The 12,452-nt window shown below is 29.5% G+C and overlaps 1 protein-coding gene across 1 annotated transcript in view; it reads left to right on the forward strand.

Moving 5' to 3' along the window:
• Positions 1–436: 436 nt before the first annotated feature.
• LOC142323674 (chymotrypsin-like protease CTRL-1) overlaps positions 437–12,452 on the forward strand; it is a 57,791-nt gene continuing 45,775 nt past the window's right edge. The window contains exons 1-2 of the mRNA XM_075363754.1: positions 437–1,026; positions 3,742–3,885. Coding sequence (XP_075219869.1) covers positions 564–1,026; positions 3,742–3,885 — 607 coding nt within the window. The 5' untranslated portion in view covers positions 437–563. The remainder of the gene's footprint in view (positions 1,027–3,741; positions 3,886–12,452) is intronic.

A 12,452-nucleotide genomic window follows, 5' to 3' on the forward strand; every position in this document is an offset into this window, starting at 1 on the left:
TGGAACATAGATGTTGTGTTCCGGACGTGGGGATTATCTACCTCAGGGCATTATTATTATTATTATTATTTTTTTTTTTTTTTTTTTGATAATACCATCAGCGGGAGCCCGACACTCCGTGTGTAAATGCATTTCCACCTTCCTCCGCAAACAAAAAAAAAAAATTATTATTTAATTACTTATATTAAAATGTTTAAAGTAATGTATTATTAACCAAGTAAATTTGTGTAATTTATTTGATTTTTTTTTGTTTCAGATGTACAAGAATAATCATAATCGTCATATCTCTGGTCACAGTGTTCGGTCCATTTTGTGTCGGTGTTCTCGCAATTGAAGAAGAACCTAGACAATTAAACAGAATAAAAAGAATAACAGATTCGGATAGTGAAACGTACTCGGTAACGAACTGTTCTTCCCCGTTATTAATAAAAGAAACATCGACGTTATTTCCGAAACCGAGTAAATTTGACGAAAACGTAGAAGATACAATATCTATCGATAGGTTAGAAAACGGAACTTATGTCCAAGATAAAAATGTCGATGATAATAAAGGAGCTATTTTAATGGTAAAAGACAAATCGGATCCGTTAGTCGATTCGGGAGGCGGGTATAGTAATTTTGTACGTATTAAAAAACGTCTTGAAAGGAAAGCAAAGAAACTAAATGGGTATAAATTTAGAAACGTTTACGGGCAAAAAGTGAGAGATGAATTATTGTATCCGGTCGCGCCAAAAAATCCGTCTTCATTTAAAATACGCAATAATAGCAATAGTTATGATAGCGTACAAGAAACTGCAGAAGAAAAAAATTCTAGTGATGTACGGACATTAAAACTTTTAAAAAGAAATAAACGATCTTATATAAGATTTCCTTTAGGGCAAATTCAATCACGTAGTGTAAATAATCCTCATAGAAGATACGTACGATTCCCTCCAAACGGAGAATTTCTGCCTCCAGCGACTCCATTTCGACCGAGTCGACCACTTCCACCTGTTTCTTGGAGCCCTGGTGGGCCATTTCATCAAGGTAAAACTAAAATTTGACTGCTCTTATTTTATTGTCTAAGTTTTCTACTAGTAAATATAAATTAAAAAAACTGCAAAGATATGCAACAATGTAAAAGAAAATAAAATCGTAAATCATGCTACAGATAAATTTGCTAAGAAAATGCACACTCTATTAATCTTATACTAAACTCTATCTAAATATTTCAACGATTATAATACTAAATCGGCAGGGATGCAACCTTGAATATAAAAATATCGTACTTATCGAGTCAATCCTCACATTGTTTATCAAAGTAAGAATTGCTTATCGCAGGCAAGGAGCGACTCTGGCTTATGGAAGATGAAGTCTTACGATGAGATAACGTACGGTTAAGCTTGGAGTGATGAGTGGAGAGGATTTACACAAAATTAGCATTAAGTTCCCGCCTTTCTCCTGTTCTCTGACCCTTCATCTACTAGGGTAATCTACCCTCTAGATATCAGTCCATTAAAAGGAATCAGAAATGGTATTCCGCAGAACCATTATCTACACTTGGATAACTTTGACAGATTGTGTATTTTGCATCTGTACTTATAAAAATGAATTCAGCAACCTTATTTGAATAACGCGACATACAATCGGTCTTTTAACTATAAAAGTGGTCAGTTAATATAGTCTCAAGTATGAGAACTTAAAACTTAAAGAAAACTTAAAGAAACTTAAAGAAAAAATTTAATACGTAAGCAGATTTCAAGAGGCAAACATTGTATAAGAAATAATTTTTCCTGTATAAAAATTATTTTTTTCTCAACTACTTTAAATGTACCTTAACATTAACCAAACCTATATAGTTGTGATAAACTTTCTTTTTTAGTATGTTTTAATACGATTTAATTAGTTTTTTTACTGTAAAATACATATTAAAAAAAGTCTTTAATTACATGTTTAGTTTCAGGTATACGGATTTAATTTTATTTTATTTATTCGTCAAATTATTTTTTTTAACATATTTATTAGAATTTCCTTTTAATCTATCTTCAACTACGTCTAAATGGGCAGTTGTAATTTTTTCAACTTATTACAAAGAGGTGACAAATTCATTTTTCAGGGAAGAAAGAAATTGAAAAATTTATCCAAAAGGAAGTGCCTATTGAGAGTTATGGTACAGTAGGTTAGATAATTTGAAACATTCAGCTACCGAATTTAATCTAAGCCCGTGAAAACAAAGTACAGATATTTTTGCATCGATATCTATCTACAACCCGTCTTTCTTCCTGAAATACCTTTCTTACGTACGAATTTAAGCCGTGTAGGCTGGTTATATATCCTAGCCCACCATCATACATACCAATGAAATTCATTTCCATAAGGCAGAAAGAACAAGATTCACTACGGGCGTCAACGGGGTTTCCGAATTGTACCCGTAACAATAGAATCATCTTTGTAACAAAAACAAGTTCGACAGTACTATTATACAAACCAAGAGATTATATATATGAAACAACTCCATATTTTAACTCTTTACGTAACGATGTGGAGGTAATTTATACTCTGTTAAAGTCAATAACCGCACTCCCACCACTCTTACGAAGTATTCTTAAAATGGCAATAAAAATCCACTTTGAAAAAGTCCACTTTTCCTGCGAAACCAAGATTACTGTGCGAGTTAATACGTAAATGTATATATATATATAAATATACGGGAAAGTGTGTCTTACCCGCATATTAAAGTTTAGTATTCATAAAAAGGATGATTTCTTTGGAATGAATTTCTAGCTTAAGAATACAAAGAGATATAATTTTATACAAGGTAGGTAAACTACCTCGGTCACGAAGGAATTTTTTTGGCCGATAAAACTGCATATGTAATCAAGCTAGTAATTAACTAGGAAGGAATTTTACCCGATTATAAAGAAAAAAAATCTTTAGAAAAAAGTTTTTTATCAAATTCATGCAAAAAATTCAAATCACTATTTCTCGTACAATCAATAATGTACTAAAATTGCTCTAAAAATACCTAAACAAATAGAGGTATAATATCGAAGTTTCTTATACTTCTACTCGTAGAAAAAAGCTTTTTATAATTCCAAAATGAATAACTTGCTTAGAAATAAACGTAAAATGCTTTAATTTAAGTGCATTTAAAAATTGTTGATCTATATTCTATTAAAATCTAATGAAAATAGATAGGATCATATTTTTTAATTTAATCTCTGTTGAAGTTAAATATCGATTATTTAAGGACGAAAAATATTTCTTTTCCTTTTAACCCCAAAAGGTTTTCCACAAATATAAAAAAATGCTACTGTTGTTCCATACACGTTAAAATAAATTTTAATTTTATATAAGTACTTAAAGTTCGAAAAGTCATTCTCCAGGAATGGCTTCGGTAACAGGTAATATATATATATATTTTTTTTAAAGGATATTAAATTATTTTTTTTACTTGACTACCGTCATAAAATTGAAGACAACAGAAATTTTGATTAAATGTATAAAATTAAAAGTTCTCTTCGGAAATTATCATCCCTGTTTAACATAATTATCTAGAATTGAAAATATTTCAATTAAAAATGGTACTTGAACTTGCAAATAGTGAGAGGGAGGAAGAGGGAGAGAGAGTGTGTGTGTGTGTGTGTGTGTGAGGATAAAGATAACGGAGTAGAAGTTGCATATAAACTTTTTTCTGTGCAATTTTACTTTCTAGTAAGAATATTTATACAATATCTGTATTAAATTGTTTATACAAATTAGGGTTTCAACATCAGCCTGTACCTTCTATGGGTCCCAGAAGTCCTCGTCTTGTATTCAGAGATCCAGTTGAACCAGGAACACTTCAGGCACCATTTTTTGGCCAAAATAATCTTCAAGATTTGACCGCTCCAGATGATAATAAAGGTAATGTTTTTGCTTTCTTACATAAGTATAAATGGAGTAGTGCAGCATACTTATCAATTCCTGACGTAATCTATTTATTGCGTAATTATCCTAAAATAAATGAAATATTAATTTATTTTACATATTGTTATTAACAGGGCTAAATATTTTTATTTTATCTCAATTACATTTTATGAAAAATTTCTTTAATACTCAATTGTTTTTTATATATAAAAAAATAACAAAACCAGTTTTTCATACAGAAAAAATAAATGATATTATTTTTAAATACTGAATAAATATAATTAAGATTTATTGACTATATAAAAACTTATGTAAATAAGTTTATTAATACATTAAATTATTTCTGTAGGGAATTTTCAGAACAAATTATTCAATAAAACCAATTAAATCAATTTAATTTATTCTATTAGATTAAGTAAAATAATAGCCAAGAGCATTAATATTTAAAAATCTTGTAACCGTACCAACGATATTTTTAACTGAGTAGTTCATTACTTTTAGGTACTAGCAAAGTTCATTTATCACAACCTTGTCCTGTTAATTTATGTAAAATATATTAATAAGAAAAAGAGCATTTAATTACATTTAGATTTCTTTAATTAGAATGTAAACTATATAATTATGCAAAAAAATCAATTATGATTAATCCTGCAAAAAAAAACCCGACTACAGATAAAAGAAATTAATATTTAGTGCCAAATTTCAACTAGCGGTAAACGTCTTACCGTTGTGCATGACCCGCAATCTATCGGATTTTTATTATACTGCTGAAAAATATTTAAAAAGAGAAATGCAACGTAGATAATTTACTGATAAAAGATTAATATCACTTCGTTAATAATTTCTTCTACTGTACAGTACCCGTATGTTGAATAGTTATAATATAAAATAGTTAATAAAAAGAAACTTTTTGGGCGTTTCAAAGTATAGCAGACAGTTCGTTTTGATGTTGAACGAACTGTACGCAGCATATGTATTACACGCCTAACAATATAAATGACGTAATGGACGTTGTGACAAGAGTTGCTACTATTCAATTAAATTGAGACTTTTCCAGACTCACTGACGTCATCGTTACGCACAGAGTATGAAACACGTACCTCTCAAATAGATCACATCAATTTACAAAATGAAAAATGTCACCCGCATAGGTACGCGATATACATTGTTCACGTATTCATATACACATATAGTATGCAACACCTTTCTTTACGTAGTCGGGTAAATTTGTCCTAAAAATTTGTTCAAAATAATGTTTAGTATAATGCTCATATAAAAATAATTTGGGTAATATTATTTAAAAATCAAATATTTAAGTGAGATACTATTTTTTAACCTTTTTTTCAGTTTATTTGTTTTTATCCTTTTTTTGTTTTACATTACTTTATAATTTACCCTAAAAAATATGTGGAATAATGCATTCTTTTTTTTTTTCTATAACCCATTGATTACCGAAGTGGTGCAATCTAATTAAGGTTGTATTAATATTATTTGAAATTGTTATTATTTACAACCATCCAAGGAAATTGCAGATCCTTGGTCACAGCCAGGAGATGGTAAGACGAAGTGTAGCAGCGGTAGCTGCGAGTTCTTCCTGTCGTGCTGGATGACATCCGGGTTAATCGAAGGAACATGCGGAGGTCTTCTCTACGCCTGTTGCCATCGTAATACAGCAAAAACCAGCGAGCACCATGGCCCTTTGGTCACCAACGATGTACCTATCCCGGCAAATTATGGACCTGTCATCAACGACCCTCGTAAGTTGACCGACATTGTCAGCACTATACACCGCATTTTTTTTTTTTTTTTTTAACTTCCTATTCATAAATTTATTCATTAATCACCTTATAGGCGAAATATTTTCTTAGCAGAAGTTAAACGTAGTTAAAATTATTTGTCAGGCTCATTTTATTTTACAGGCAAGTAGAGATTTCGACGCATTTTTGGAAAGCCCGATTTTTCACTCGATTTTCTAACATAAACATAATGGATTTCAAACCTTAATTCAAGTTATTCAAAAGAAAATTTACTATGATAATGATGTTGAGAATATGGTTGGCCATTAAATGACTAGACAGCCATGGATATTTGTTTTAACACTTCCCAATCGAAATCCTGGATGGAAAAAAGTACAACCAGAGATTTTAATTCTAAATTTCGATTTTTACCAGTTAGTGACATTATCTGCATTATATTTAATATAAGAGCAGCAACAACAAATCAATGTAGATAGAAATTGAAACAAAATAACGAGTGATTCGTAAAGGACTTCACAACATTAAAGTCGTATAAAAATTTATTTAGATAATTTAGATTAATTTTAAAAATTAATTAAGATTTAGATTAATTTTAAAATTAATTAAGATTTAGATTAATTTAGATTCGTTTGAGGTCTCATTTCATAGAAAAACACATCAGGTTTGTCACTTAAGATTCAATTCGTTTGATATGGCTTCTGTTTGTAATGCTACATACATCCCACCAGAAGTCGATTTCATTCCAGACTGTAGCCAGCAAGTCGGGCGTTACCTCTGCAGCTGCGGCGTTAATTAGAGGTCTTAATTCAATAAGATCAGCAGGCATAGGCACTACATAAACCCAATCTTTAATGAAACCCACAAGAAAAAATCTAGCGGGGTCAAATCTTGTGGAGAGAGGTGGTCATGCAACTGAACCTTCACGACCGATCCACCGACCCGGGAATCGAGTATCAAGAAAATCTCAGACTTCTAGGCGTTATTGAGGTGGTGCTTCGTTTTGTTGACAGTAATGGCGTCCGTCTTGAACATCATCGTCAAGCGTGTCCAGATAAACGATACCATTTCCGGTTTCTTCCTGGAAGAAGAACGAACCGCACAGTCTTTGTTTGCTTAGTGCACAAATATCTTGACCTTAGAGCTATCATGAATTATTGAAAAGTTTCAAGAAGGTTTTAGCTACCCCATATTCGGCAATTATGGGTGTTCACTTTGTCATTGATTTGAAACGTTGACTAATCACTAAAAATTACATTGTATAAAAATGTATCGTTCTCTGCAATTTTATCCATCATTTCCACACAAAACTGCGGCCGAGCAACTTTGTCGTCATCTGTAATGTGTTGAACCACGGTTAGTTGCATGGCTTCAAGTGCAGTCGTTTACGCAATGCGCGCCAAAGAGTCGTTTTTGGAATGCTAGTCTCACGTGACCCACGTCGAGTTAATTTCTTCGGACTACGTGTGAAAGTTTCTCTAAGTTGTTCCACAGCAGCTTCAGGGACGTGTGGTCTTCCTGGTGATTTATATGTTTAACAGAACAACCTTTTGTCAACGAAGGTTTGGTGTCAAAGAGTAAATCGTATGTCTACTAGGGATCTCTGTACCGTACTATCTACGAAAATTACCTTGAACTGAAGTTGCTGACTCCAAAACGTGATACCAAAACACACAGCGAACACGTTCCGTACCAGTAAATATATCAATTTTTAATAACACTGATAACAACGCTGGTGGCCAAATTCGGTACTAATGAATTACGAGAGTCAAAACACCATGTGTTTTGCTATGAAATGAGACTCAACTAAATCGTTATCTAAATAAATCTTTATATGCTTCTATAGTTGTGAAGTTCTTTATGAATTGCTCCTGTTTTGACCGGTCGGGCAATTTTTTTTTACTTTGTCGTGTTTCTTCTTATTATTTATTATTATTTAAGTATGAGGTTCCCTTAATCTTTATGCCAATCTAATAATCAGCTTTTCAGCTAGCCTTTTACAGTGAAGTTGTACTTAAATAACTTTTCATGTAAACAATAATCTTCCAAATTCGTCAATTAACTTATGTAATTGTTTCAATAAAAGTTAACCTTATTAATGTTCAATTTTTGTCTAATAGCCTCATTCTTAAAACTTCTTTCGATTTGAGAACCATATTTACAAAATAAAAAAAGGAAAAATTACAGCTTAGTTAGGTTAATCGATCTAAATATTATTCTGAATATCTTCTCTAAGTACGGCAATAAATTACCCATTTTTATCTCTTCAGATCGTTTTTACGAAATTCCATGATCTTTATCTTGAGTAGAGATCATAGTTTTTCCTTATTCAATAATAAATTCTATAATTTTCCACTGAGTTTAATTCTAATGAAAATCTATGCTTAATCAGGCTTAAAATATTGGAATTAAATATAGGTATCCGTATAGTAAAGTTATTTTGGTATTATTTTTCGATGTGAGACGGGTAGACTCTGCAACTTTGAACTCAGATCTTATTTTAATTGTTTTCTAAAATATTACCTGTATTATTAAATATAAAAGTCTCTTAAACCGAACTCCTTTCAACCATTACATATTCAAAGCACTGATCTATTTATTTATTTGCTTTTTTTTATAATGAGAATTTTCTCACTGTTCTTAAATTACGTAAAATCTCATTCATCAGCTGTTAATTGTTCATCGTAGCTTTTAAAATACAATGTTCTATAAATAATATAAAGTAAATTCTTTATCTGTTATCTGTTTAATCGCGAAAAGCCCTCGTTATATATTAAATTACATACTTCTAACACAACTCACGCGTAATTAATTATAAGTTAGAATATAATTTATTTTCAAGCCGTTATTTCTGCTAAGAAAAATATTTTGTAAATTGTAAACTGAAATTTTATATATATTTTAAAATATTCTCTTCATATCTCATTCCTAGTTTTCCGTAAAAAAATATAAAAATTAAATATTTAGTTCCTTTATTTTTTATTTTTTAAATTGGCCGTTTATACATAATTATATTACTACTGAAATTATTATTAGTGTGTATTACATAATCAATCTGGAATTATTTTAACCAAAAACATCTTGGCCACATGGCTTTTTGTGTTTACTTAATAAACCTAATTTTGCATATTAAATTTGGTAGCTGTCGTTAGTTCCAGATCCTGTTAGTTATAAATAACAACAAAGTTAAACATAAAGTAAATTGATTCTAAAATGTTTTCAATCAAAATTTAGAAAATTAAAGGATTGGCTTCCTGTTTTTTTCTCTTCTATGAGATTTCTTCCGTAACTTTTTATCGGAATATTTTTTTATGATCTGAATTTTTTGTACTTTAAGACGTTTTCATCAAGTATATATTGGTCTTTCTGTCTTAGGGTCATCTATTTTTTCTTGATATCCGGATTTTCCAGGTGTTTAAATACTATCAGAATTCATAAATAAAAAATCCGTATCCACTCTATCTTTTTCTTGTTTCCTCCTCTTTAATAATAGGGAGTATCTGTTAGAACATTCATTTTCTTGTATTTACTGATTTTCCGACAGTAAAATTTAAAAAAGCCGTTTTTATATCATACCCAGAATAATTAATCAATATTTTCATAATTAATAAACGTAAAAATAAAAAAGAAGTCGGTATTACTAGACTAAATATCCATTATTTTAATACAATAAAAAGTTATATTTCTAACGACTTTAGACGATTCCGTTAAAATTTGATCAAAATTTCAAATAAACCTAAAAGCTTATAATACTTCAGTTTGACGGTTAGAATTATTTAATTTAAAAATCTATGTTAAATGTTTAAATTACTACTAATTTTATATGTGACTGATTTTAATTAGAAAAATGAATATCAGTTACAGATAAAACAGAAGCCATCCATTCATATTGTTATTGATTTAAGCTTTCTAAACCGGATTCGAATCTGTAATCCTTAATTTAGAAAGCCAGTATTTTAGAATTCTGCTACACGATATCTATATTATTGTATAATTATATTTACTAAAACTGGGATTTTAACATTAGAGTAAGACTTTGTAGATTGATAATTTACCTTTTTTTACTTCTTTTAGTAGTTTCATCAAAATATTTTCTGTTACTTATTTTCAATGGTGTATAGTGCTTAAAGACTAGTTTAAACAGTATTTTACAAAACGGACTTGTTTTTCACACTGTACTTACAATTAACACATTACTTATACTGTATTTACTTGAAGTTATTTAATTTCTTTCTTGTCTTATCTATCTTTTCTAAAATGGTATGGGTTAGATTTTTTGTACTATTCTTTTTCATTTCATTATATATATGTTTATTTTATATATTTTTTTTTTTAATTAAATATTAATTTATAAGTTTTTGTTAGTAAAATTAACTATTTAAAAAGAGTTTGAGGAGCAGTATTTGAAATATTTTTTTTTTTTTTTTTAATATACTAAACATCATGAGAGACTTATCTTTAAAAAATAAAGTATAAAGTAAATACGATTAAAAGTAATAGTTACACAACTTAATATTGATTCCTTTAACGAACGGTCTTATAGGTTTTTAAAAGAATTTTCTGGGATTTTAAGAATCCATTTTTTCAGTCCCTATTACGTTTTTCTGAGTAAAAGATTGATCTTTGGTTTAATAAGGAATTTTGGAGCAAAGTAACAATCACGTTTCCTAAGTGATTGTTCATTCTTGATCATTCTTATAGGGGAATTATTATAGATTATAATCTTCTTAAAAGTCATCTATTAAAGTGTTATGCTTTGGACTTTGAATCTTTATGGATGTTATAACATCTTAAGTTCGTAAACGATAATAGTTTTTTTAGTTAATAACCAAACTATTCGTTCGCATTATACACTTTCTTTACGTTAAAGGAATAATTCCCTTTGTGTTTGCTTTCCGAAATTGGCTGATGTAAATACGAACTATTTTAAATTAATTTCGTTTGGGCATACGATTGAATATTTTTTCATTTAGGCTGAAGATCAGTTTAAAAAATTAAGAAGTAATTAAATAGTTGAATCGTTCTTAAATCTGATTTATGAAATATACATTTTTTATAAATTTTATTTTTATTCCATAAATGGATTGGATTGTTAAATTGGAACCGCAAACCGAAATCTAAATACTAGCTGTCTTCCTTTTTTTCACAGATAATCTAGCATTTCTCGCGAAATTAGAAGACGCAGATAACTAAATTAAGGACATAAAATAAACAATAGTAAAAAGTAGGCTTGCAAATTTCTATCCCAAAAACAGAGATCACCTTAAACCTCAAAGATTACCCCAAAAAATCGATAGAAGCCAAGCCAAATATGGAAAAATTAAACGTCACAACCCTGTTTAAATATTTAAGAAATTTAAAACAAAAAGAATCTCTCAACAAACTCAAAATTGTGACATTATATAATATTGCAGTCAATCCGATGAACTTATACGGAATTCAAACAGCAAATCTGATCGGCATAGAGAATCTCCTCAAAATCGAAAGAAGGATCTACAGTCCTAGAAAAACTACAGAAGGGTACAGACTAAAATCAAATTAGGAAATTTACAAAACCCAAGAAGATTTGGAAACCGCAGTTAGAAAAAGTTAGAATTCCCAGGACACATTATCCGAATGAATCAAAAAAGACTACATTAGTTAATTTTCGAAAGACTTTGGAAAATAAAGAGCCAAGTATGATAAATAAAGTAGATTGATGAAAGAGAAACTTCAAAATCTAAAGATAAAAGAGTAGGACTTTTTTGGATAGAATGAAGTTTACAGAAATGATTTATAATGCAAAGGTTCTTGTAAGTGAAACAAGAAAGAATACCAATGGGGAGATGAAGAAAAACTGGTGCACTGCGAGAAAATGAACTAAATACGGAAAAGAAGTAAAAACAAATTATAATGGTGTGGTCCCTAGTAGGCCGCTTTGAAATAAAAAAGTATGGTTTGGAGCACTTATTTACTAATCCGGGCAAATTACTTTTATATATGTATATTTTTGTATTTCATCCTATTCGTAATATTTGAGGTATTCTATTTTTTTTTTCAACTTCGCAAGTTAGTAAGCCCGAAATAATGTTTTACTGTTAATTTTTTTATCTACTTATAATTTTGGTTTTATAACCAATTTGAAATCTTTTTAGATATCTTATAAAACAGTAATTATTTTCTATTCATAATAATGTTGATCAGTGAAAAAACTAGCTTGGTCTATATAGTAAAACAAAAAAAGAGAAAAAAATTACAGATATGAAATGAGATTTATAATATTTTGACTGCATAATTCTAAATATATATCTATCGATTAAAGCAGCTTGCTATTTTAATTTTGGTTCGTGCGACGGGCTTCGATTTCTTTATTGTACTCTTAAATTTATTCAAGCAACCCGAAGAACGGATTACATATTACGTCATGCCTTCATATCATTTTTCTGGATATCACTCCTGCAACCGCTTACTATTTCTTTTGAAAAGGAATGCTATTCAAAACTTGTTTGTGTGTTTTTCGTCGATCGCTCTTTTTTTATCCTGAAGCTCTTTTCATTGTCTATCGCATCTTCACCTCACTCTTGCTACAAAATTGAAACATTCTGTTCAATATAAACTATTTCTAGCCGCATATAATTTACTTAAAATTACTTTTAAGTAAGTTGTATGCGAAAAAATAAAAATTACTTTTGTATTATTTCGAGTAATTACTTACTATTACAGCTGTAACTATAATAAAAGCAAATTTATATTTCGTAAATAATTTTTATGAAAAATAAAAGACTAGATGTTTCACCTATTATAAAACTAGTTAGTACTTTGTTATCAATA

This window comes from Lycorma delicatula, chromosome 4 (genome assembly GCF_047948215.1).
Source record: "Lycorma delicatula isolate Av1 chromosome 4, ASM4794821v1, whole genome shotgun sequence".
Classification (NCBI taxonomy): domain Eukaryota; kingdom Metazoa; phylum Arthropoda; class Insecta; order Hemiptera; family Fulgoridae; genus Lycorma; species Lycorma delicatula.